This window comes from Ranitomeya variabilis, chromosome 4 (assembly GCF_051348905.1).
Source record: "Ranitomeya variabilis isolate aRanVar5 chromosome 4, aRanVar5.hap1, whole genome shotgun sequence".
NCBI lineage: Eukaryota > Metazoa > Chordata > Amphibia > Anura > Dendrobatidae > Ranitomeya > Ranitomeya variabilis.
In genome coordinates, this window is record NC_135235.1 from 485,568,741 (window position 1) to 485,596,680 (window position 27,940).

At 49.2% G+C, this 27,940-nt stretch overlaps 1 protein-coding gene across 5 annotated transcripts in view; it reads right to left on the minus strand.

Moving 5' to 3' along the window:
- The window catches only part of CHD6 (chromodomain helicase DNA binding protein 6), a 229,436-nt gene that overhangs the window by 128,128 nt on the left and 73,368 nt on the right, over positions 1-27,940 (minus strand). For all 5 annotated transcript variants that reach the window (XM_077251925.1, XM_077251921.1, XM_077251924.1 and 2 more), the window contains exons 6-8: positions 26,072-26,137; positions 7,101-7,159; positions 141-258 (exon numbers count right to left, since the gene is read on the minus strand). In XM_077251925.1, coding sequence (XP_077108040.1) covers positions 141-258; positions 7,101-7,159; positions 26,072-26,137 — 243 coding nt within the window. The remainder of the gene's footprint in view (positions 1-140; positions 259-7,100; positions 7,160-26,071; positions 26,138-27,940) is intronic.

Below are 27,940 nucleotides of genomic sequence, written 5' to 3' on the forward strand. Positions count from 1 at the left end.
CACCGATAGTAAAATTGTGGGTGTGAAACTGGTCAAGTGAAACAAAAACAATCCATGGAAGAATCGGACATGTACAGCGCATACAAGACGGACTAAGAAAAATACAAGAGCAGCATTTTTGTACCGGACGCTATACTAACCTCAGTGAAAATATGCTTCATCTGTGCTTGCTTGTTTCGGAACCTCTTTATTTTCTGCTGAATCCTTGGATCTTTTTCAAGTTCTTCTAGAGTTGCCCACTTACAATGGAGATAGGAACTGGAAAAAGATATCAAGAAAAAAGTAGTCATTAGAACAAAAAAAAAAAAGGAGATTTTTGTGTACTCACCGTAAAATCTTTTTCTCCGAGCCAATCATTGGGGGACACAGGACCATGGGTGTTTTGCTGCTGCCACTAGGAGGACACTAAGTTAACACAGAAAAATTAACTCCTCCTCTGCAGTATACACCCTTTCACTGGCCAGGATTCAACCAGTTCGGAAGTAAAGCAGTAGGAGTATTAAACGAAAGACAATAAAAACTATGTCAAAAACAAAGAAGTAACCACAACGAGCCAAAAGGCTAACAGGGTGGGTGCTGATTGGCTCGGAGAAAAAGATTTTACGGTAAATACACAAAAATCTCCTTTTCTCCTACGCCTCATTGGGGGACACAGGACCATGGGACATCCTAAAGCAGTCCCTGGGTGGGCAGCAACATAGCTGCTAATACCCCATGTACCACTGGCTTACACCTAAGGTACCGCCGATGGCAGAATGCGCCTGCCAAGAGCGGCGTCTGCAGACGATAGAGAATGAATGTGGTAATGTTTGGTAAAAGTATGTAAGCTGGACCATGTTGCAGCTTTGCAGACCTGTAGTGCCAACGCCTGGTGCCGGATGGCCCAAGAGGCGCCCACCGACCGAGTAGAATGGGCCTTAATCCCTGCTGGGATAGGAACACCCTTGACACGATAGGATTCCTGAATAGCCGATCGGATCCATTTGGCTAGAGTAGCCTTGGAAGAGGGAGAGCACTTCCTTTGTCCCTCTGGAAGTACGAATAGGACAGCCGACTTGCGGAAGGGAGCCGTCCGTGAGATGTACCGTCGAAGGGCCCTCAACACATCGAGAGTGTGCAGAGCTTTCTTAATGCGACGGACTGGTGCCGGACAGAATGAAGGCAGCATAATCTCTTCATTGAGGTGGAAAGAGGAAACGACCTTGGGCAGAAAAGAAGGATAGGTCCACAAGACTGCCTTATCCGGGTGAAAAATCAGAAACGGGGGTCGGCAGGAAAGTGCCGCCAACTCCGAGACACGCCTGATGGACGTAATAGCCACTAGAAAAACTACCTTCCAGGAAAGGAAGGTTAGAGAGACATCCTGCAGCGGTTCGAAGGGGGTCTCCTGAAGAGCTCCAAGAACCAGATTAAGATCCCACGGATCCAAAGGCATTTTGTAGGGAGGTGCCACATGGGAAACTCCCTGAAAAAACATCTTCACCGGTAATCTACTGGCAATTTTTCGTTGGAACAGGACTGACAATGCTGACACCTGTCCTTTGAGAGAGCTAAGTGCGAGACCCGACTCTAGTCCTGATTGTAGAAATTCCAATATGGCAGGAATGGAAAATACCAGAGGAGATCGTCCTTGTGCGTCGCACCATGCGAAGAAGCTTCGCCAGGTACGGTGGTAACTGCGCATGGACATGGGTTTCCTTGCCCTGATCATGGTGGAGGACACCTTGGGAGTGAAACCCGCTTGGCCTAGAATGCAGGATTCAATGGCCAGGCCGTCAAAGACAGGGCCCTTGAGTTCTGGTGGTAAATCGGGCTCTGTGAGAGAAGATCCATGCGATCTGAAAGACGCCAGGGGACGTCGGTGACAAGCTGAACCAGTTCCGCGTACCATGCTTGGCGCGGCCAGTCCGGCGCCACGAGGATCATTGGTACCCCTTCCGCCCTGATCTTCTTGATGACCCTCGGTAGCAGGGGAAGAGGGGGGAAAATGTGAATTGACGCCACAGCAGGACCAGGGCGTCTGCTCCGACGGCACGTGGGTCGAGAGATCATGCAATGAACTGTGGGACCTTGTTGTTTAACCTGGAGGCCATGAGATCCACGTCCGGGGTCCCCCAGCAATGACAAATCTGCTGGAAAACTTCCGGGTGGAGGGACTACTCGCCCGAGGCGAGACCCTGGCAGCTGAGGAAGTCCGCAGCCCAATTCTCCACACCTGGTATGTGGATCGCCGAGATGGGCGAATGGTTGGACTCGGCCCAACGGAGAATGTGGGACACCTCGAGCATGGCCATCTTGCTGCGGGTTCCCCCTTGACGGTTGATGTACGCCACAGCTGTGGCGTTGTCGGACTGGATTCTGACGGGGTGAAACCTGAACAACGCTAGCCTGATAGCTCGTATTTCCAGGATATTGATGGGGAGACGAGACTCTCGAGAGGACCACCGCCCTTGTGCTGTGTGGTGGTTGAAAACCGCCCTCCAGCCCATGAGGCTGGCATTGGTGGTCACCACCAGCCACCGCACCGGGAGAAAGGACCTTCCCTGGTTCAGGGAGGACTTCAGCGTCCACCACCTGAGGGTCTTTCTGACCTGTGGGGATAGAATGAAACGGCGGTCGAGAGAGGACGGGTTTCCGTTCCACGCCGACAGCAGCGCATGTTGTAGGGGACGGAGGTGAAATTGCGCGAACGGAACCGCTTCCATGGCTGCTACCATCTGCCCGAGAATGCGCATGCTGAAACGAATAGAGTGGGAGACAGGAGGGGAAAGACTCCGTGCTCCCCGCTGCAGGGCCAAGGTTGTGTCAGAAGGGAGAATGACCAGACCGCGGGAAGTGTCCAGTGTCATTCCAAGAAAGGAAATCCTTTGAGTCGGGATCGGAGAGGATTTTTGGAAGTTTATCTTCCAACCCAGGCGAGAAAGAGTATCCACCGTGAGATCGACGGACTCTTCGCAGGCTGGGTATGATGGGCCTTTTATCAGTAGGTCGTCCAGGTACGGAAGTACCACCACTCCCCTGGAATGAAGAATGGCCATGGCAGCCGCCATGACCTTTGTGAAAACTCTGGGAGCGGTGGCGAGGTCGAAAGGTAAGGCCACAAACTGGAAGTGTTCCTCACGAAATGCGAAGAGAAGGAACTGTTGATGAGGAGGAAAAATTGGGATGTGGAGGTAAGCATCTTTGATATCTATAGATGCTAGGAACTCTCCTTTTTCCACGGACGCGAAGACAGAGCGGAGGGATTCCATTCTGAAGCGCCGAATTTTGACAAATTTGTTCAGAAGTTTTAGGTGTAGAATCGGACGCAGCAATCCATCCTTTTTTGGGACCACGAATAGGTTCGAGTAGAACCCCTTGAACCTTTGGTCTCGGGGGACCGGAATGATGACTCCATCCCTTTGTAGTGCCCGTATGGCCTGGAGAAAAGCTGTTGTCTTTGGTTTGGGAGGACACGACTGGAAGAAACATCTCGGGGGGGGGAGGAAAATTCTATTTTGTATCCGGAGGACACCAGTTCCCTGACCCACTCATCGTGGACGACCGAGAGCCATGCTTGACGGAACGAAAGTAAGCGACCTCCTACTTTGTTGATGTCCTCCGGATGATGCAACGAGTCATTGAGTGGAGGATCTAAGGGATCTGGACCTTAGTCCCAGATGATCTCGGTCTGGGTTTCCAGTTACGGTTAGGTCTGTTTGAGACCTGGGGGCCTCGGTCAGCGCGCGAACCTCGTCCTGATGCCGGGGAGAAGGATGTAGATGACCAGTAGGGATTGTTGCGAAAAGGCCGGAATCGAGATTGTTGTTGATACCGAAACGGCCAGGTAGGCTTTTGTTGGGGGAGAAATTTACTTTTCCCCCCAGTAGCATCCGAGATTATTTGGTCTAATTTTTCTCCAAATAAGCGACCAGCTTGGTAGGGTTGAGATGTCAAAGTACGCTTGGAAGCAGAATCTGCTCTCCAATCTCTGAGCCACAGGGCTCTTCTGATTGAGATTGCATTTGCGGCTGCCTGTGCAGCGCAATTGGCCACGTCTATTGAGGCGTTAACTACGAAGTCCCCGGCTTGGGCTACCTGGTTAGCCAAGTTGATCGCCTCTGGAGGGAGAGTAGTGTCTTGGATGGTCGTGGTAAGCACCTCAGCCCAAACGACCATAGCCTTAGCCACCCAAGAAGCAGCGAAGGATGGGAAGAGACAGGCTCCTGTGGACTCGAAGACGGAGCAAGCCAGGTAGTCGATTTGACGGTCAGAGAGGTTCTTGACTGAGGAACCGTCTGACAGAGATAGGATAGTTTTGGAAGCGAGATGTGATACTGCAGGATCCACTGAGGGAGACTGCAGCCAGACCTTGATTAGTTCCTGAGCAAAAGGGTATTTCGCCTCGATGGGCCTTTGACCCATGAAGCGTTTGTCAGTACGGTCCCTGTGTTTTTGTACGATTTCCTTAAACTCAGGATGAGTGACAAATACTATTTGGACCCGTTTAATCTTTTTAAAAGACACCACGTGTTCTGGAGTAGATACGGATTCCTCGTCCACCTTCAGGGTCTTGTTGACCGCTTCAATGAGAGAATCGAGTGTCGAGGAATCCTGGACGTAAGAATCGTCAGACTCATATTCAGAGTCATTTAGGTTCTCTGGAGAAGGGGAACGAGAGACTGAACTCGCAGATGCTGAAAAACAAACAAGCCCGTGGTCAGGGGATGGGACATGGGTACGTTTTCTGGAACCCCGAGCCCTTAGTGACAGAGTACGCCCCCTGCTGGTGGACGGATCCGTACAGTCGCCAGAGTCCTCCGCGGTCTGACTTAAAGAGGGACCCCGGAGGGAGTCAATTGCCTTGGCTAGGGAAGCCATAGATTGTGACAGGGAAGTGGCCCACTCAGGTGGACTAGGCTCTGCAGGGTCGTCGGCGGCGGGAGGCGGCTGCAAAGAGGCCGGGTCACAATCCGCACATAACGGGGTATTGTGAGCTCAGGGCAGGGCCGTATTGCAAGGGGCACATGAAGTGAAAAACACTGTGTGCTTCTTGTTACCCTTTTTGGTCTCCTTAGGTTGAGACATAGTGTCTTTAGAGACCGGGGCAGGATATGCACTGTGGTGCAGGGAAGGGGTTAAGCTATCTTGAAGCAGCTTACCCACGTTCCTGTGCCTGTGTCCCCGGGGAGGAATGTAGCCGCAGCGGTCCTGGTAGTGCCAGTCAGCGTGAGCCACCTTCGGGGTCTTGTTGTCCCCGCAGGAGATGAGTGGCAATATGGCCCAGAGATCTGCAGGGCGCCTCTCGTCCCAGACGAGAAGCGCCGAAATAGGGGGCGGGGTTACGGCCATGGGCGGATCTGCACACTGCGGCCTAGTCTGGCCGAAAAGCCGGGGACTAAATTTCTGGGCCCTGCCGGCGATACGCGGCGGCGGCCGCAACGGAGCGCTGCTGAGCACCGCTGACCCCCGGCCGACGGCGCCTCTCCCCAGGGACCCGGACCGCATCTCTGCTGCAGATGGGAGCGTGGGGAGGGTATGTACTCAGTGTTGCAGGACCTCCTGTTACTGTGAGGTTGCACGCTCAATCCATGCACCCTGGACGGGGGATGGAGAGGCCCCTGATACATCTTCCTCTGTCCCCCAAGGGGGCTTTGTCTTGGGGCTGTGTGACACCATCAGATGTGGGCCTTGTCTCAAGTGATACATCCTCCTCTGTCGGGCCCTGGAGAGGGACATTAGAGCTGGGCTCTATGTGCTCGCCGTCTTACCGGGGAAGGATCGTCGCCCCAGTAAAATTTGGCGTGCCCCAGATGTCACAGGAGAGGGACGGGGAGGTATACTCGCCGTGCTCGCCTGTTGATGGTTCGGGGGAGAGCGGACCCTATAAAAGGAATCCGTCGCCCCCTTCACTCCGTTAAATAAAAATTTACAGAAAAATTAAAATTAAAATAAAAATTAAAATAAAAAAGTTGGGGTCTGAAAACAGACCCAAGTGCCTCCTACAGACACTAAGCAAGAACTGGTTGAATCCTGGCCAGTGAAGGGGTGTATACTGCAGAGGAGGAGTTAATCTTTCTGTGTTAACTTAGTGCCCTCCTAGTGGCAGCAGCATAAAACCCATGGTCCTGTGTCCCCCAATGAGGAGTAGGAGAAAATGTCATGGTCTTTGCATACAAAAACAAATTAAAAACTTACGTTTAACCTAATATTAGCAGTTAGAATGAAGCGAAACATTTTCCCTACTAAAGTCTATTAGAAACGTAGAAAAATAAAAACACAAAAGCAGACCACTGGCATTATTTTATTTTTAAACTCCCATAGACTTCAATGAAGAGAGCTACACCAGAGCCCACCTGCATTCTTTCAATAAGTGGGAGTTAAAAAGGTGGGTCCTTCACCTATCAAGAATTCAGAGGATATCTATTGGGTATGCCATAAAGGCTAGAGAATAGAATACTTCTTTTAGGATGCCTGCATATAAACAATTTTTAAATATTAAGGGCAATACAAACAGTGTTGTTGTTTCTTGTTTGTTTTTGCTTTTTGGAATTATACTTTTGAGCCTTTTTGGGTCCTCCTTGAATATCTCTAAATGTAGCCTGCTGCTTTAGGTATGGTGTTTTTTGCAGTTTTTTCCCCCTGTAAACCTCTTATAAAACAGAAAATACATAAACCCCCCCATAAAATTCAAGTTAAACAAAGGGGAAAAAAATGCTAAGCCCCTCCCCTCACAAATCTGTGACTAAAGGGTGCCATTAATTAGGCTACTAATTTTTGGTGGAGTGAAAACTCACTTATCAGCAGTTAGCATAATTTTTTTTAATCACGGGCACAACATATGAGCAAAGATCTGTGTATGCCATGTATTGCAGCTCCGAATCATTCAGTTGGGACAGACGATCTGCTACGCTGGTGATAAGTGTAAGGGGACACAGAACTGATTGGTGAGCGCTGGCCCTTCACTTTGCTGATTAGTGGAGGAACAAGAAAATCCTTCAATCAGCAATGACTAGAAATAGCGTGACCAGCCAGAAAATTACTGCATATTCTTTCAAGCTGAAACCTTGATTTATCTAGTATTTATCAATCACAAGAACAAAAAACGTGAAATAACGTACAAATTTCTATACTTGACATAGAATTCCTCCACCTCTAATGGTATTCCTCCAGGAGTGAACTGAAAAACAGAAACAAATGTATCAAGCAGTGATATATGGTAGTCACAAAAATACACCAGTCCACTATATGAGTGAGGACAAGAAACGCAACACACGCCAACAAAGATTTATAAACTTGTAAATCACTTCACCTTTAGTGTTCAATATAATGAGCCCCAAATCCTAGATTAACCATTACAATGTACCGAACTGTTGATAAATCGTACATGAATCCCTTAAAGGGAATCTGTCACCCCCAAAAATCGTATATGAGATAAGGCCACTGGCATCAGGGGCTTATCTACAGGTCCTTCTCAAAAAATTAGCATATAGTGTTAAATGTCATTATTTACCATAATGTAATGATTACAATTAAACTTTCATATATTAGAGATTCATTATCCACCAACTGAAATTTGTCAGGTCTTTTATTGTTTTAATACTGATGATTTTGGCCTACAACTCCTGATAACCCAAAAAACCTGTCTCAATAAATTAGCATATCAAGAAAAGGTTCTCTAAACGACCTATTACCCTAATCTTCTGAATCAACTAATTAACTCTAAACACATGCAAAAGATACCTGAGGCTTTTAAAAACTCCCTGCCTGGTTCATTACTCAAAACCCCCATCATGGGTAAGACTAGCGACCTGACAGATGTCAAGAAGGCCATCATTGACACCCTCAAGCAAGAGGGTAAGACCCAGAAAGAAATTTCTCAACAAATAGGCTGTTCCCAGAGTGCTGTATCAAGGCACCTCAATGGTAAGTCTGTTGGAAGGAAACAATGTGGCAGAAAACGCTGTACAACGAGAAGAGGTGACCGGACCCTGAGGAAGATTGTGGAGAAGGACCGATTCCAGACCTTGGGGAACCTGAGGAAGCAGTGGACTGAGTCTGGTGTGGAAACATCCAGAGCCACCGTGCACAGGCGTGTGCAGGAAATGGGCTACAGGTGCCGCATTCCCCAGGTAAAGAGCGGCAGAAGCGCCTGACCTGGGCTACAGAGAAGCAGCACTGGACTGTTGCTAAGTGGTCCCAAGTACTTTTTTCTGATGAAAGCAAATTTTGCATGTCATTCGGAAATCAAGGTGCCAGAGTCTGGAGGAAGACTGGGGAGAAGGAAATGCCAAAATGCCTGAAGTCCAGTGTCAAGTACCCACAGTCAGTGATGGTGTGGGGTGCCATGTCAGCTGCTGGTGTTGGTCCACTGTGTTTCATCAAGGGCAGGGTCAATGCAGCTAGCTATCAGGAGATTTTGGAGCACTTCATGCTTCCATCGGCTGAAATGCTTTATGGAGATGAAGATTTCATTTTTCAGCACGACCTGGCACCTGCTCACAGTGCCAAAACCACTGGTAAATGGTTTACTGACCATGGTATTACTGTGCTCAATTGGCCTGCCAACTCTCCTGACCTGAACCCCATAGAGAATCTGTGGGATATTGTGAAGAGAAAGTTGAGAGACGCAAGACCCAACACTCTGGATGAACTTAAGGCCGCTATTGAAGCATCCTGGGCCTCCATAACATCTCAGCAGTGTCACAGGCTGATTGCCTCCATGCCACGCCGCATTGAAGCAGTCATTTCTGCCAAAGCATTCCCGACCAAGTATTGAGTGCATAACTGAACATTATTATTTGATGGTTTTTTTGTTTGTTATTAAAAAACACTTTTATTTGATTGGACGGGTGAAATATGCTAATTTATTGAGACAGGTTTTTTGGGTTATCAGGAGTTGTATGCCAAAATCATCAGTATTAAAACAATAAAAGACCTGACAAATTTCAGTTGGTGGATAATGAATCTATAATATATGAAAGTTTAATTGTAATCATTACATTATGGTAAATAATGAAATTTAACACTATATGCTAATTTTTTGAGAAGGACCTGTACAGCATTCTGTAATGCTGTAGATAAGCCCCCGATGTAACCTGAAAAGTAAGAAAAACAGGTTATATTATACTCACCCAGGGGCGGTCCCGCTGTGGTCTGGGTACGATGGGCGTCGCGGTCCGGGGCCTCCCATCTTCTTACGATGACGTCCTCTTCTTGTCTTCCTGCCGCGGCTCCGGCGCAAGCGTACTTTGCCTGCCCTGTTGAGGGCAGAGTAAGTACTGGAGTGCGCAGGCGCCGGGCCTCGCTGACCTTTCCCGGAGCCTGCGCACTGCAGTACTTTATACTGCACTCAACAGAGCAGACAAAGTACGCCTATGCCGGAGCCGCGGCAGGACAACAAGAAGAGGACGTCATCGTATGAAGATGGGAGGTGCCGGACCCGGACCGCGACGCCCATCGGACCCAGACCGCAGCAAGACCTCCCCTGGGTGAGTATAATATAACTTGCTTTTCTCATCTTTCAGGTTACATCAGGGGCTTATCTACAGCATTACAGAATGCTGTAGATAAGCCCCTGATGCCAGTGGCCTTATCTCATATACGATTTTTGGGGTGACAAGATTCCCTTTAATGACCAAGCCAATTTTGACCGTAATGACCGGGCCAAATTTTTTAAATCTGAACAGTGTCAGTTTATGTGGTAACTCTGGAACGCTTCAATCGGTCCCACTGATTCCAAGACAGTTTTTTGGGGACATATTGTAAATTTTGGTCAACATGATCTGCATATATTTATGAAAATATCGAAAATTTGACAATTTGTTTTTAGCAATTTTCAAAATTTTACATTTTTAAGTCCTTAAATCAGATAGTTATACCACACAAAACAATTAATAAACAACATTTCCCACATGTCTACTTCACATCAGCACAATTTTTCAAACATATATATAAAATTTACTCTTTTTACTATTTTTTTTTTTTAAGGAAGTTAGAAGGGTTAAAAAGTTGACCAGCAATTTCTCAATTTTCCAACAGAGTTTACCATTTTTTGTTTAGGGATAATATCACATTTGAAGTCACTTTGAGGCGTCTATATGACAGAAAATAACGAAGAGTGACAGAATTCTAAAAACTACCCCCTTCAAAACTCAATTATTAACCCTTCGGCTTCTTCGCAGGAATTAATAGAATGTGCAAGGAAAAAAATGAAAATTTTTCCTATTTTTCACAAAAATGTTGCTTTAGCCCCAAATTTATGACTTTCACAAGAGTAACAGGAGAAAATTTGTTGTGCAATTTCTCCTGAGTATGCCGATTACCCATATTGGGGGAGGAGTACTATTTGGACATACGGCAGGGCTCGGAAGGGAAGGAGCACCGTTTGACTTTTAGAACGCAAAAAGGAGATTTTTGTGTACTCACCGTAAAATCTTTTTCTCCGAGTCATCATTGGGGGACACAGGACGAATGGGTGTTATGCTGCTGCCACCAGGAGGACACTAAGTTAAACACACACAAAAGATTAACTCCTCCCCTGCAGTATACACCCACAGGCTGGACAATCCAGAGCCAGTTCGGTAACAAAGCAGTAGGAGTAAGCCAGATAACAAACAGAAAACATGTCATAGTCAACAAACTCAGACTGAAAAGAACAATTGAGCCAACTAGGCTAACAGGGAGGGTGCTGTGTCCCCCAATGATGACTCGGAGAAAAAGATTTTACGGTGAGTACACAAAAATCTCCTTTTCTCCTACGTATCATTGGGGGACACAGGACGAATGGGACGTCCCAAAGCAGTCCCTGGGTGGGTAACATGAAGTTAGGAATGCTGTGCGCACCTATGAACTACAGATGAGACACTGCCGCTTGTAGGATTCGCCTACCAACGGACGCATCTGCCGAGGCCTGAGAGTGCACATAGTAGTGCTTCGTGAATGTATGTAGGCTGGACCATGTAGCAGCCTTGCAGACCTGCGCTGCCGATGCCTGGTGCCGGATGGCCCAGGACGCGCCGACTGACCGGGTAGAGTGAGCCTTGATCCCCGGAGGTGCAGCGTGACCCTTGACGCGGTAGGACTCTTGGATGGCAGAACGAATCCACTTGGCAATGGAAGCCTTGGAAGCGGGGAGTCCCTTCCGTGGCCCTTCCGGAAGAACGAACAAGGCGTCTGACCTACGGAAAGACGCAGTTCTGGAGACATAACGTCTGAGACCCCTCACTAGGTCCAGAGTGTGGAGAGCCTTTTCCGTGCGGTGAGAAGGAGCAGGACACAGTGAAGGAAGGACAATCTCCTCATTAAGATGGAATGAGGAAACGACCTTTGGAAGAAAAGTCGGACATGTCCTTAGAACTACCTTGTCCTGGTGGAACACGAGGAAAGGAGGTTGACAGGACAGGGCTGCTAGCTCAGAGACACGTCTAATAGACGTGACGGCCACGAGAAAAGCAATCTTCCACGATAAGAAACGCAAGGACACTTCTTGCAAGGGCTCAAAGGGGGGCTCTTGAAGAGCACAGAGGACCAGATTCAGATCCCATGGTTCCAAGGGCATCCTGTAAGGTGGAACCATATGAGAAACCCCCTGGATGAAAGTCCTGACTTGCAATTTGTTTGCAAACCTTCTCTGGAAAAGAACCGAGAGAGCAGAAATTTGGCCCTTAAGAGAGCTGAGAGCAAGGCCCAAATCTACGCCTGATTGGAGGAATTCCAAAATGTGAGGAATAGAAAATTGGAGGGGAGACCGTCCCCGATCCCTGCACCAGGCGAAGTAAGCCTTCCAGGCGCGGTGGTAGATGCGCATGGAAGAAGATTTGCGTGCGCGGAGCATGGTAGATATGACCGACTGCGGCAGACCCCTCTGCCTCAGTACCCAGGACTCAACGGCCATGCCGTTAAACACAGGACCTCTGAGTTCGGGTGGTAAATGGGCCCTTGAGACAGGAGGTCTGCGCGGGTCGGCAGCCTCCAGGGTACGTCTGAAACCAGTTGCACCATCTCGGCGTACCACGTCCTGCGCGGCCAGTCCGGAGCGATGAGAATTACTGGAATCCGTTCTGCCCTGATTTTCCTGATAACCTTTGCCAGAAGGGGAATTGGGGGAAAGATGTATGGGAGTCTGAAACTCTGCCATGAGAGGACGAGAGCGTCGGCTCCGAAAGCTGAAGGGTCGTGAGACCTGGCCATGAAGACGGGAACCTGGCGGTTGAGGCGAGATGCCATCAGATCCACGTCCGGGGTCCCCCAACGAGAGCATATCTGGTGAAAGACTGCGGGATGGAGAGACCACTCTCCGGGATCGAGACTGTGGCGACTTAGAAAGTCCGCTTCCCAGTTTTCCACGCCCGGGATGTAAACTGCTGAGAGTATGGAGTGGTTGGTCTCGGCCCAGCGGAGAATGAGTGATACCTCGACCATGGCCGCTTTGCTGCGAGTGCCCCCTTGGCGGTTGATGTAGGCTACCGCAGTGGCGTTGTCGGACTGGACTCTGACCGCGCGGCCGGAAAGAAACGGCTGAAACTGGCGGAGTGCCAGTCTGATCGCCCGAATCTCTAGGATGTTGATGGGTAGCTGAGATTCCTGCGGGGACCAGCGACCCTGAGTCGAGTGGCAACGGAACACCGCACCCCAGCCGAAGAGACTGGCGTCCGTTGTGACAACCAACCAGTGGACCGGAAGAAAAGACTTCCCCCGAGTCAGGGAGGACCTGTTGGTCCACCACCTGAGGGACTGCCTGATGGAACGAGAGAGAAGGAGACGGCGGTCTAGCGAGGCGGGATTCCTGTCCCATACTGCCAGAAGGGCGTGCTGTAGAGGACGGAGGTGAAAAACCGCAAAAGGCACTGCCTCCATTGCCGCCACCATCCTGCCGAGTACCCTCATGGAGAAGCGTAGGGAGTGAGGGCGAGGTTGGGTAAGCTTTCGGACTTCTCTCTGTAGAGTGGATACCTTTTCCGGGGGTAGAAGTACCAGACCCTGAGAGGAATCTAGGATCATCCCCAGGTAGGATATGGTTTGAGCCGGGACTGGGGAAGATTTCCTGAAATTGATTTTCCAACCCAGGCGCAAAAAGGTATCTATTGTGACGTCTACTGCTTCTGAGCAGGACCGAAAGGAGGGACCCTTTATGAGAATGTCGTCCAAGTAAGGCAACACCACTACACCTCGAGCATGGAGAATGGCCACGGCAGCTGCCATGACCTTGGTGAATACCCGAGGAGCGGTGGCCAGCCCGAAGGGTAGGGCGACAAACTGAAAATGGTGTCCCTGGACGGCAAAGCGGAGGAACCGCTGATGAGACGGTAGGATGGGAATGTGCAGATAGGCGTCTTGTACGTCTAGAGATGCCAGAAACTCGCCTTCTTCCAGAGAGGCAATTACCGAGCGGAGGGACTCCATACGGAAATGATGTACGCGTACGTACTTGTTGAGGAGTTTGAGGTCTAAAATCGGACGTACTGAGCCGTCCTTTTTTGGTACGATGAAAAGGTTGGAATAAAAACCTTGGTACCTCTCGTTCTGAGGTACCGGGATGATGACCCCGTCTTCCCATAGCGCCCTTATAGCCTGGAAATACTGATCGACCCTTGCTCTGGGAGGGGGGGACTGGAAGAAACGAGATGGGGGAAGAGAGACAAACTCTATCTTGTAACCGTAAGACACTAGGTCGCGGACCCATCGGTCGGGAACTACCGAGAGCCACGCGTCCCGAAAGAAAAGTAGGCGGCCGCCTACTCTGTCGGAGTCCTTTGGTGTTTGCCAAAAGTCATTGAGGTGGAGACCTGCCGGGTCTGGGCCCTCGGGATCCCTGTTGTCTGGGTCTGCCTCTCCAAGAGGGAGAAGGCTTGTAAGACGGCTGGGAGGCTCTGTCCTTGCGCTGCCCTCTCCCAGCGCCAGATGGCGCGGAGGAGGGATTGGACCAATTGGAGCCGAAACGGAAATATCGGCCCCGGCCCTGTTGATTGCGAAAGGGGCGAAAAGTTCGTTGCTGGGGAAGAAATTTGCTCTTTCCTCCTGTGGAATCTGCAATTAATTTGTCCAGTTTATCCCCAAATAGACGTTCGCCCTGGTATGGGAGAGACGTGAGGGATTTTTTGGACCCCGAGTCCGCTTTCCAGTCCCTGAGCCAAAGGGATCTGCGGATCGTGACAGCATTGGCCGCTGCCTGTGAGGCACAGTTGGCCGCGTCTAGGGATGCGGAAACTACGAAGTCCCCCGCTCTGGCGATCTGAGTGGCCAAATGTGGAATCTCTGGGGGTAAGTCGGCCCGTAGTGCCATAGAGGATAAAGACTCGGCCCAATGGGACATGGCTTTTGCGACCCACGTGATGGCAAAAGAGGGAAATAGAGAAGCCGAGGATGCCTCGAAGGCTGAGCGAGCCATCTGATCAATTTGTCTATCAGTGGGATGCTTGATAGACGCGCCCTCGGAGGAGGATAGAACCGCTCTGGTGGCTAGCCGCGACACTGGCGGGTCCACAGAGGGTGACTGAGACCACTCCTTAGTTAGGTCCTGAGCGAACGGATACTTAGATTGCATAGCCTTCTGACCTGAGAAGCGTTTATCCGGACGAACTCTATGGAGATCGACAATGTCCTTGAATTGAGGGTGCGTAGGAAAAAATTTATGGGCCTTTGTGGCTCGCCCAAATGACACGGGATGAGCCGTCTTGGACGGAGTTTCCTCCTCTAACTGAAGCGTCTGAGTAACAGAATCTATGAGAGAATCTAGAGTCTCCTGATCCTGATGATACTCAGGGGAACCGGACACGTTGGATGCGTCATCCAGGAAGGATTCCCTGCTATGAGACGGGGATGAGGGACGAGAGACTTCGCTCTCTGAGCCGGATGACCGATCACGGACCGGAGATGTCACCCTGGGCCTCTTATGGGATGATTGAGGGCTTCTGGAGACGGTACGACCTCTAGGCCGAGAGAGGATCTTAGACCGCGTTATATCATCCGTGGAAGTGCCCTGGTTAAGGGACGGCTCACAGAGGGACTGTATCGTCCTTTCCAAGGATGCCACAGAGCGAGCGAGGGAGGACGCCCATGCGGGGGTACTAGGCTCGCTACATTCCGGGTCAGGAGCCGGAGCAACTTGTGCCACCGGCATTTCGCAGGCGGAGCACAGCGGGGTAGTGTGACCTCGGGGTAGAGATACCTTGCAGGAGGTGCACACAGCAAAAATAACCGAGTGTGACTTTCCAGTCCGTTTTTGCTTAGACTGTGACATATTTGCTGTGGAGTGAGCGTACTGGCAGGGGGGAAGACAATCCTATTGGGTGCGTCTCACCTAAGTTCTGCGGTGGCTTGGCAGGGAGATCCTGAAGTCCTGAGCGCTGCGGTGCTGCAGAGCCGCCAGCGCACTTCCTGATCCAATATGGCCGCCGAGAAGTGAGGAGGGCGCTTCTCGGGCAACGAGAAGCGCCCAGGGAGGGGGCGTGTCATGGGCGGGCGGCGGCGTGCTTGTAGGCGGGCGCTGTAGCCCGGCCCGGGCCTGGGAGCCGCCGAGCCCTCTCAGAGGTATAACGCTGCCCAGCGGCTGCCGAGCCGCACGCTGCTCCGCGGCTGCAGAGCCGCCCGCTGTCCCGCGGCTGCAGGGCCGCCCGCTGCCCCAGAGCCGCACTCTGCCCCGCGGCTGCAGAGCCGCCATAGAAGAGAGGAAGGAGACCCCCTGCTGCCAGCTCGTCGGTCCCCGCACTTACCTTGTGCGATGGGACCGCTGCTCTATCCGCCTTCACCTAGATAGGGAGAGGGTGGAGAGCTACTGCCGCCATGTGTCAACCGCTATGTTCAGTGGTGATGCAGTGGACGGCTGCGCGGACGCCCTGTCAATCTGTCCGGCTGTGCCCTGGCTCCAGGAGACTTAGGTGGATGATTAGTCCCCATGGTCGCCTGAGAGGGAGGGAGGGAGATCGGAACGCTAGGGAACCGTCGCCACACTGAAAAGGTGAGCCAGGGCTGGCATCCATCGTCGCGGGAAAGGATACAGGAGGAACGCTCCATGTACTTGCCCGTTGTTGGTGCGGGAGAGATCAGTGCTGACAAAAATTGCCTGTCGCTCCCTTCTCTCCGTTAAATCAAAAAGGAAAATTGGTGGGGTCCTGAGGACCCAAGTGCCTCCTGAGACACTAAGTAAGAACTGGCTCTGGATTGTCCAGCCTGTGGGTGTATACTGCAGGGGAGGAGTTAATCTTTTGTGTGTGTTTAACTTAGTGTCCTCCTGGTGGCAGCAGCATAACACCCATTCGTCCTGTGTCCCCCAATGATACGTAGGAGAAAATGGCTGGAATCGAGAGCGAACGCCATGTCGCGTTTGGAGAGCCCCTGTTGTGCCATGTGTCATTAGTGTTGAGATAAAGTGCTCGCTACTCGAGTTTGCATCAGGGTGCTTGGATATGCACCAAAGTATAGCAGGTGCTCGAGCGACCCAGATACAAACTCAAGTAGTGAGCACTTGTGCAAAAAACCCTAACCCAACCTAACCCTAGCCCAACCCAAACTCTAGCCTAACCTCAGCCCTAACCCTAATGGCAAATAATGAAAGAAATAAAAAAAATGTATTGTGACTAAAGGGATGACATATCAATTATTGGCTTTTGATCACTGTGATAGAACCTATCACAGTGATCAAAATGATCACGGCCGGCAGGTCTCGGTGGGCGCCCTGTGCATGTGCCCGTCATTTTTTTTCCAGGAAGTATTGGTGGAGGGTTGGGGACAGAGCTGGAGGGATGGCTTGAGGATCTTATTTCTCTCTCCTATGACATGTTTATCATGTAAGAAGAGAGAGAAATGTTCTTAATATTGGGCACACCTTTTTTTTATGTGATTGCCGATATTTACTCAATAATCGTAATCACGTGATCGGGGACCAGAAAAAAACGGCCTGATCGTGTCATTTTCTGACACTGGGGGAAGATATACCCTCATTCCTGATCGCAGTTTTAAAACGACAATGCGGGACCAAAGCCCCTTAACGGCTGCAGTTTTAATGCCTATCGGTGGTCGTTAAAGGGTAGTCCCATCTGCAAGATGCTATCCCAATAGCTAGTAGGTGTAAAAATAATAATAATGGTAAATACCTCCAATTTGAAATGTAGTATAGTTCTTCTGATTCGCTATGTCTCTTTCCTCATGTGCAGGCATTGCAGATCCTTAAGTATTCATGGTTATGACCACTAGCAACTAGCAAACTCACTAAATAAGTGGACGTAACCATGGCTACCTAAGGTCCTGCAATGCCTGTACATGAGGAAAGAGACATAGTGAATCAGAAAAACTATACATTTCTAATTGGAGGAATTTGCCAATATTATTCTTATTACACCTAACACATATTGGAATAGGATCTTGGGAGATGGGAATTTCCCTTTAAGCCAATTTAACCTGAAAATGACCAAGCGCTGTAAGTGTAATCTTGGTCCTTGGCTGTCAGAGGTAGTCGAAGACCCCCTGTGGAGAAGACAGAAGTGATTTATTACCACGTTTCTGTTCTTTTTCACTCCTTATATAGTGCCCAATGATCACCATGCTGTGAATGGAAGCATCAGCACTAACAATGCTTTTACAGGACCTAATGATCACATGATCCCTGGGTGTTTGTTAAGCATAGCAGGCTTGCTGGGTCCTAGCAGACTCAGATAACCTCTACAAGTGACGAGTGATGAAGATGGGGACTATTTTACCCTGTAAAATAAAAAATAATACTCAGTAAGGAAAAAAGAGGGATTTTTGTGTACTCACCGTACAATCCTTTTCTCAGAGCCAATCATTGGGGGACACAGACCGTGGGTGTTATGCTGCTTGCCACTAGGAGGACACTAAGTGATACAAAGAAAAGTTAGCTCCTCCCCTGCAGTATACACCCTCCTGCTGGCTCTCAGCTAGCCAGTTCGGTGTAAAAGCAGTAGGAGATCAATAACAACATATGAGCGTACAGCATGTCATATTATATATGAGAGTATCGCATATCAGATTATAAACCAAGCATAAGCTAATACCAGGGTGGGAGCTGTGTCCCCCAATGATTGGCTCGGAGAAAAGGATTTTACGGTGAGTACACAAAAATCCCTCTTTCTCCTTCGCCTCATTGGGGCACACAGACCGTGGGATGTCCCAAAGCAGTCCCTGGGTGGGAACAACATCAGATCAGGCCATGTGTAACCGCTACTTACAAGTGCGCCACCGCGGCCTGCAGTCCGCCTGCCCAGACTTCCATCTGTGGAAGTGTGGGAATTATAGTGCTTCAAGAATGCATGCGGACTGGACGAATCCGCAAGCTTGCAGGCGTGTCTTGTTGAAGCCTGGTGCCTAGAACCCACGATAGACAGGGAGATAGGCTGACATCTAACACAGAAGGACTCCTGGATGGTGAAAGGAATCCACCAGGCTAAATGGCCGATGAAGACGGCTAAACCCTTCCTGTAAACGTCAGGAAGCCTTCCTCTTACCGTCAGGAAGCCCAAGATACAGTGTCCAACCTTCGGAAGGACGCCATCCTTGAGACGTACCTACTCAGAGCACTCACTCACTTCGTCCGGAATATGGGGAACTCATTCCATTTTGTGGACTGGTACCGAAAGAGATGAGGGAAGAACTATGCCCTCATAACAGAGGTAATACAATACTTCCTTGGTAACAAGGGACGGGGATGGCCTGAGGACAACCTTGCCTTGAAGGAAATAAGGGAAAAAAGTCTGAAAGGACCCGTTAGCACCGAAGACTCATCAGGATGAGGATATCGCCGAGAAAAAAGGGACGACCTTCCCTAATAGTAATGTCTGTCCGGATCAAAAAAGGAGTCAACTGTAAGACTCCTAGGACCATTAACCCCTTCCCGACATCGGACGTACTATACCGTCCGATGTCGGGTCCCCTGCTTTGATGTGCGTTCCGGCGGTGAGCGCACATCAAAGTCGCGACATGTCAGCTGTTTTTTACAGCTGACATGTGCGCGCAATAGCGGCGGGTGAAATCGCGATCACCCGCCGCTATTAACTAGTTAAATGCCGCTGTCAAACGCAGACAGCGGCATTTAACTACTGCATCCGGCCGGGCGGCCGGAAATGAGCGCATCGCCGACCCCTGTCACATGATCGGGGGTCGGTGATACTTGTATATTGTAACCATAGAGGTCCTTGAGACCTCTATGGTTACTGATCGCCGGTGGCTGTGAGCGCCACGATTAAAATGCAATAACGGGCGATCAAAAGAACGCATCTGCACCGAATTGGTATCATTAAAAATGCCGTCTCGGCACGCAAAAAATAAGCCCTCAATCGACCCCAGATCATGAAAAATGGAGACGCTACGAGTATCGGAAAATGGCGCAATTTTATTTATTTATTTTTTTGCAAAGTTTGGAATTTTTTTTCACCACTTAGGTGAAAAATAACCTAGTCATGTTAGGTGTCTATGAACTCGTACTGACCTGGAGAATCATAATGGCAGGTCAGTTTTAGCATTTAGTGAACCTAGCAAAAAAAAACAAACAAAAAACAAGTGTGGGACTGCACTTTTTTTGCAATTTCACCGCACTTGGAATTTTTTTCCCGTTTTCTAGTACATGCCATGGTAAAACCAATGGTGTCATTCAAAAGTACAACTCGTCCCGCAAAAAATAAGCCCTCACATGGCCAAATTGACGGAAAAATAAAAAAGTTATGGCTCTGGGAAGGAGGGGAGTGAAAAACGAAAACGGAAAAACGAAAAATCCCACGGTCATGAAGGGGTTAAGGTCCCAATGATCTAACGGTATGCGATAGGGAAGACAGGGAAGAACTAAATGTGAAAACTTCCTGCGAGAAGGTCCCTACTTGCAGTTTTGTTGCAGAAAGGCAGAAAGCTACCAGCTCCGCAAGCAAACAAACTGACGTGCACAGTGCGGATTTCCGAGGATCACTGGGGCCCTTTCTGTGTCTGAAAAGCTTTTGGAAGTAGTGGAAGGGGAGTTGTGGAAACTGGCATCACGGAAAAACCAGAGCATGCAGTGCAATGGCTCTTGGATCCCGAGGCCGAACCAAGAACTCGAGTACACAGGCGATCAGTCTGAATGCCATCCAAACTACAACTGGAGAGCTCCAGTGAAGGCAGGTCTGATGGAAGACTTCCGGGTGAAATTCCCACTCACTTGAGGCGAAACACTGACGGCTGAATATGTTCGCCGCCCAGAGTTATACTCCTGGGATATGTACTGCCGAGATCACAGAGTGATAGATCTCGGCCCTTCTGAGAATGTGAGGTACCTCGGCCATGGCGCCTGAACGTGGGTACCTGCTAGATGATTGACGTATGGCACAGCCGTGGCATTGTCCAATTGAATTCAGATGGGTTGACCCGCCATAAGGCAGTGGATCTACTGTAGGACTACCGTTCGGATCTCCAGAGCAATGATCGGGAGAAGACTGGCATTGGTAGTTACTAGAAACCATTGAACCTGGAGAAAGGCCCTGGATGAAGAAGAAGCTCAGAGACTATCGTCTGAAAGTCTGTTTGACTTGCTGAAAACGAGCTGAGTGAAGGAAACTGCTTCCATTGTCGTCACCATTTTTCCTCAGAACCCTCCCAGCAAAACGAATGAAATGAGGGGATGAGTGATCAAGTGCGCGAGCTCCCTGTTGAAGGTTCATGACCTTGTCTGGAGAGAGAATCACCATCCTTCTGGAAGAGTACCGGATCATCGTCAAAAAGGATATCTGCTGGGCTGGAAATGAGAAGTTGTCTAAGTCTAGCCGCCAGCCCAGGTGAGAGGGTATCGCAAGTGATATAGACTACTTTGCATAGTCTTGGAAGGGCGGCTAGACAGTCGGCCAAACAGTAATAGATATAGCGTGCACTCTGTCCAAGGTTTGGGGTGCAGGTGTAACGGACCAAATGGTCACGTAAATAGCTAAATATAAATTCACCGCACTCTCACAGGGAATATAATGCAGAATCTTTACAAATGTATTCAATATGTTCTCCACCGCAGCTAGACGCGGGAGCGTCGCTATCCACGCTACTTACACAGATCCTCAGCGATTCTTAATTTGCGCTACTACGCCTGGGCACCACGTAACCATAGCATCACCGGGATCCTTATCCCTATTCTCCCTATATCTTCTATCTACCTGAACAAGCGAGCATGATAATGGCTCCGGCGGAGCCGAAACGTCTCTTGTCGCTTTGTTAAAATATTCTGTTATGCTCCCAGAACATATTGAATAAATTTGTAAAGATTCTGCATTATATTCCCTGTGAGAGTGCGGTGAATTTATATTTAGTCGGCCAAACAGGGCAGGACGACCACGCCTCTAGGTGCAAGAGGAATATGACAGCCACCTTGCGAACACTCTGGGTGCGGTAGCAAGGCCGAAGACAAGGTCGTGAATTGAAAATGCTGCTCACCAATGGAAAAGCGAAGGGATTTTTGAAGAGGGTAAGCATCCCGAATGTCAATGGATGCCAGAAACTCCACTTTTTTTTTTTTTTTTTAAGTAATGGCTGAGCGGAGGAACTCCATTCGAAGAAGGAGAACCTTGTGAAAGGTTGTTAGAAGTTTGAGGTCCAGGATCGGTCCTACTTCTCGTTCCCCTTTTTGGAATCAAGATCCCTTAGATCTAGATTGTCCTGGACAACCCTTCCACTGCTGGTCGGGGCTGTAGGAACGTACGATCCTTTGTTAGTCTCCCGCTCAAAAGATTTGATTGACCAGTGATACTGTCTTCAGGAAAGGGTTACTGAATCAAAGTTGTTAAGGTCTCCAGCCAGGAGACCATTGCTCTAGTAATCCATGCGGCGGCTAGGGAGGGTAGAGCGCTGGACCCGAAGCAGCAAAACGGAATGAACCAGATTTGCTATCAGACAGACTGTGGCATTTTCAATTGATGACACATCGGGCAGGGATACTGGTAGGTAAACCACAGGAGATTGTACCCAGTTAATCTACCAAGTGGCAGAATGCGCGGCTGCATCCAGCAGGTCATAGTCTCTTGCCATCGCCGCTCTCTTTTGACGGTGCAGAGTTAAAAATTACGAACCCTCGATCCACCATCCTCTTAACAGGGAAGTGGAAAGGGATCGTCCGCCTTCTTGCATCTTCTTTTAAATAGTGGTGATGCAGAGGGGGGGGGGGGGTGCTCAGACGCCCGAAAAGGGTGCCTCTGTGCATCCACAGTTCAGGTCTCCGGGTGGACATGTTGACTGGCGTGGGGAGATCAGTGCCCTTTAAAGGGTCCGTCGCCCTTAAAAATCAGACGAGGCATGGCATCCCACGTAGAGGCTTCTATCCAGTGAATCGCATATCCAGACTGGATGGCAAATGCTCTATGAGGGAGTTTAGTCTCCCTATGAGGTACACTGCGTAGTCTAGAGCGGTTCTGTGCCAGACAAAAGCGCCAGGAAAATGGGCAGAGCCGCCTTAGGGTGCCATAGTGCGCTTCCGGGGTGCGGCCTACACATCGGCCGAAATCTGGGGCTAAATTTTTGCAGCCAGCCGGAGCGTTACCTCAGTGAGGTGGGCCACAGGGAAGCCTGAGACTGCCTGTGAATATCCCACTGCAGGGGCCCATCGCTGGCAGGATCCACTCACCATCGGTGCGCGTCCCGGCATGGAGCCGCCACGGATGTCGGGTATTGCAGCGTGGACGGTGCAGGGATAGCGGGGTAAACCTCAATCCATGATCCCTTTGTTAGGGAGGTGGAGAGGAACCGTCCGCCTCCTTATGTCATCCGCTTTCACAGTGGTGGGACAGTGGGGGCTGCTCGGACGCCATAGAGAGGGGCCTCTGTACATCCACGGAGTTCAGCCCCCGAGTGGACAGGGACAGTTGTCCGGCATTAGGCCTGGTTCCAGGAGAGGGTACATGGAGGCGACACTCCATGTGGTCGCCTGCTGCTGGTGTGGGGAGATCGGAACCGTGAAGGAACCGTCGCCCCTGAAGTGAGCTGGGTGGGGTTCCGGCCGTTGGCGGGGATTTCAACTGCGGCCTAGTCCGGCTGAAAAAGCCGGGGACTAAATTTATGGAGCCTGCCGGTGGAGCGCGTCGGCGGGCCGTGACGTAGCGCCAATGATTGCCGCTGGCGCCCAGCCAGCGGCACCTCTCCCCAGGGACCAGGACCGCACCTTCCACGCAGGCAGCGTGAGGAAAGAAACTACTCACCACCACCGAGCAGAGATGCACCCTCTATTGCGAGGGAATAAGCTCAATCGATCCTCCCTTTGCCGGGGGATGGAGAGTCTCTGTCCATCTTCATATGTGCCTGCCGCAGGGGACTTACTGCTACTGTGGGGACTACATGACGCCAACAGGTGAGGGCTTGATTGCGGAGGAGCCCGGGAGACGCTCATAAGAGGTATACTCTATGTGCTCGCCATCTTACAGGGGGGAGATTGGGACCGTATAGGAACCGTCGCCCTAGCGTAGATTAGGCGTGCCCCAGTCGTCGCAGGAAAGGTACGGGGAGGTATACTCGCCGTGCTTGCCTGTTGATGGTTCGGGGGAGAGCGGACCCTAGAAAGGAATCCGTCGCCCCCTTCACTCCGTTAATTAAAAAATAAAAATTTACAGAAAATGAAAATAAAAAATGTTGGGGTCTGAAAACAGACCCAAGTGCCTCCTACAGACACTAAGCAGGAACTGGTTAGCTGAGAGCCAGCAGGAGGGCGTATACTGCAGGGGAAGAGCTACCTTTCTTTGTATCACTTAGTGTCCTCCTAGTGGCAAGCAGCATAACACCCACGGTCTGTGTCCCCCAAAGAGGCGAAGGAGAAAAAAATGTTTCCCAGAGATAAATATATTCAGTCATGGAAAAAAACAACACAACCCTGTTTGAAAAGTATGATTTTACATAGCAGGAAGTATTTTAAAGGGAATTTGTCAGCAGGATTTCACCCATTAAACTACGTATAGGTGCATGTATCTTTCAAAGTCAAATCCAGCATTACCTTTACAAGACCAGCCTGTTCCTCCATTACTGAGAAGTCAGCATTCATAATTATAGGCAAATGGCTATGGTAGATATAAAGCATCTGTCAACCTAGCTTTATTCCTCGCCTCCTCCTACATGACTGACGGCTTCTTTGCCTAAAGTCACACAGCATTGAGACAGTCAGCTAAGCAGGAGGAGGTGGCGCTGGGCAAGCACTAGAGTTGGAGTGACAGATGCCTCAGATCTACCATAGTCCATTAGCATATCAATTCAAATGCGGACTGCTCACTAATGGAGGAAGAGACTGGCTATGTAAAGGTATTGCTGGACTTGTCTTTGAAAGAGCAACATGCTCATATAAAAAGTTTGGGGGTGAAATTCTGATGGCAGATTCTGTAATTTAATTAAAAAAAAGTCCTAAAATGTCATAAAATTAGGTAAATAAGACAAATTATATTTATTATTTAACAAAAACTAGACAAAATGCAGCAGCAGTGTGTAGAAAACTAAGAACACCATTACTAATTCCATAGTAATTAAGAGGGCAAGTAGAAGTCACGTGCTGCTAACCAAATACCCTTAAAGGGGTGGTCTTTTAACAGATTTGTTGGGGACATGATTTTGTGTACATGTATCACATAAGTATTACCGGTTCTCTGCCTGTACTTGTTAGTGCAGATTTTTTTCACAGACTGCACAGCTCTCCTATCCATACAATGGCTGCTGGTAGAGTAACATGTGACCAGACCTGTCCATCTGCCCGCTCCAATTTTAAAAAAAAATAAACAAATAAAACTTCACAAGGGAAAGCTGCTTTTCAATTGGAGGAGACTGATGGACTGGTCTGGTCATGTGAGCCAGGAAAGCTATGCAGTCTGCGAGTTGCACTAACAAGTGCAGGAGGACCCGTCATACCTTTCTAATAGTAAAGGCCCCGTCTCACTAAGCGATTTACCAACGATCACGACCAGCGATATGACCTGGCCGTGATCGTTGGTAAGTCGCTGTGTGGTCGCTGGGGAGCTGTCACACAGACCGCTCTCTCCAGCGACCAACGATCAGGGGAACGACTTCGGCATCGTTGAAACTGTCTTCAACGATGCCGAAGTCCCCCTGCAGCACCCGGGTAACCAGGGTAAACATCGGGTTACTAAGCGCAGGGCCGCGCTTAGTAACCCGATGTTTACCCTGGTTACCAGCGTAAATGTAAAAAAAAACAAACAGTACATACTCGCCTTTCGGTGTCCAGGTCCCTTGCCGTCTGCTTCCTGCTCTGACTGAGCCGCCGTACAGTGAGAGCAGAGCGCAGCGGTGACGTCACTGCTGTGCTCTCACTTCTCACTGTACGGCCGGCAGTCAGTGAGAGCAGGAAGCAGACGGCAAGGGACCTGGACACCGAAAGGCGAGTATGTACTGTTTGTTTTTTTTTACATTTACGCTGGTAACCAGGGTAAACATCGGGTTACTAAGCGCGGCCCTGCGCTTAGTAACCCGATGTTTACCCTGGTTACCAGTGAAGACATCGCTGGATCGGTGTCACACACCGATTCAGCGATGTCAGCGGGGCCTCAACGACCAAAAAAAGGTCCAGGCCATTCCGACACGACCAGCGATCTCGCAGCCGGGGCCTGATCGCTGGTACGTGTCACACATAGCGAGATCGCTATGGAGGTCGCTGTTGCGTCACAAAACTTGTGACTCAGCAGCGATCTCGCTAGCGATCTCGCTATGTGAGACGGGGCCTTAAGTTGTACCCAAATCATGTCCCCAACACATCTCGCAAACAAAGATAACAGTGAACAACCAATTAGTTGTTCATCAACAAGTGATACCACCTCTTCAAAAGCAGAAGTTTTGTTAGTTTGCAGGCCTGAAGCATTCATGCATGCGTTAAAGGGGTTATCTAACATGTGCCATTCATGCTCTATGGAACTGCTGGAAAAAGTAGAATGCAATGCTCAGCAGTCTGATAGGGAATAAATGGAGTATTGGTTGAGCATTTGTTCCATTTTATTGAGGATAAAAGATCCCCGTTGTGCCAATTGGTGTTGGTCCCAGTGGTTGGACCCCCACCGGTCAACAAGTAATCACCTATTCCTTGGACTGTTGATAATTTGTTTTCATTGGACAACCCCTTTAAAGGGGTTCATGCTTTCCTGCAATAGTGGCTTACCTCTTTCTGAACTATTCTTGAGGACAGGATTTTTTCAATTATGTTGGCATCATCTTCAGGCGGCTCCTACAATACATAAAAAAGGCATAATTTTATTGTTTCCATTAACTTCTTGTCCATAAAATTCCATTTTTTTGGTATACAATCACACTATTCCATACAGGGAAATGAAAACTGATCTTCGTATGTTTGGTTGATAAGAATATGCGTATATGGTAAATATCACTGCTTGTTTTGAAGTTAGGGTTTAGAATTCACTTCAATAGATGGTACAAATTTTGATCACAGTGGGCATTCGAATAAATCTTACAACACTGTTGATTATGTTGAATATTTTTATAAAAAGCAGCAATGCCTCGTAGCAACAATTTTCATGTCTTTAATTACCATAGTTAAGAAATAATAGAGAATATAGAGCCAGATGGCAAAATTTGAAGCTTGGAAAAACAAGCACGGACACAGGAGCGCTGAAATGAAGCCAGGACAAAAATACTGGTGTAAACCACAACGCGTTGCAACGGTACCCCGTCTTCATCAGGTGGAAGTTTGGATGGCAAAATTTGGGCACAAATGTACTTCATTTTCTCCCTGGAGTGATTTTATGTACAAGTATTACAAATTTTGCAACATTTTGCACTGAAAAGCCGTAAAACAGGTTAAAAGGCAAAAAAAAATTCTGATTTTGCGCAAAAGTCAAGAAACACATTCTTGAAAAATTTAGAGCAAAAAATATCAACTAATACCAAAAGACAAAAAACAAAACATGCGAATGATGAACTGGGTCCTTAGTCTTTTTTTCGCTTACTTTCATACATGCATCAAGAAACATTTAGAGCATTTTGCTAATGACCATCTAATGGTTACTGGCCTTAGGCCGGGGCACACAACAGTATAACACGGCAGAGTGCTATGTGATAAAACATCACATAGCACTCGGCCCAGTGTTACTCTATGGGGCAGCTCCCATCCGCGATTATTTTCTCATGCCGAATTGGAATGCGGGAACAATCGCAGCTTGCTGAGATTGACAGCGAGAGTCAGCAAGACTCGGCTCACTCGCACCCATATAATCTATGGCGGCAAGTGACACAAAGCACAGCACTCGGATATCATCATATGCTGGCAGCGGAGGAGATGGAGAAATTAATTTCTCCGCCTCCTCCACAGATGTGCGAGAGGATCTGAGCACAGTAAGGCTACGTTCACATTCGCGGCTAGCGCCGCAGCGTCGGGCACCGCAGCGGCGCCGCATGCATCATGCGCCCCTATATTTAACATGGGGGCGCATGGACATGCGGTGCACTTGCTTTTTGCGCCGCATGCGTCCCTGCGGCGCCCGCGTCGGGGCGCAGAGGACGCAGCAAGTTGCATTTTTGCTGCGTCCAAAATCAATGGAAAAAAGGACGCATGCGGCGCAAAAAGCAGCGTTGTGCATGTGTTCACATTTGCGCTGTGCGTTGCGGCGGCGACGCTGCGGCGCACACCGCAAATGTGAACGTAGCCTAACATGTTAGCAGCAGAGCAGGAGCCGAGGGTCATTAGCATCTCGCATCAGATGTGATACCCTGGTGTGACTCCAGCTTTAGTCCGGGACTCTCAACTATTTTGCTTGTTCATGACATGGCACCCTATATGCTGTTTCTCGATATTTATCACATTAAAATCAAATACATCAAAGCGTTTATACCAGAAAACATTGCGAAGTTGAGTAAAATGTTGCAGCTTTTGGAGTTTTTACGCTCTACAAAAATGGGAATAGCTGAGGTGGGGCATAGATACGAGGCCTAAGCAAATTCATGGGAAGTGGTGGCATTTCTACAGACCGAAACATTACTCCAGTTCCTGATGAGGTGTACCCCACTGATAATA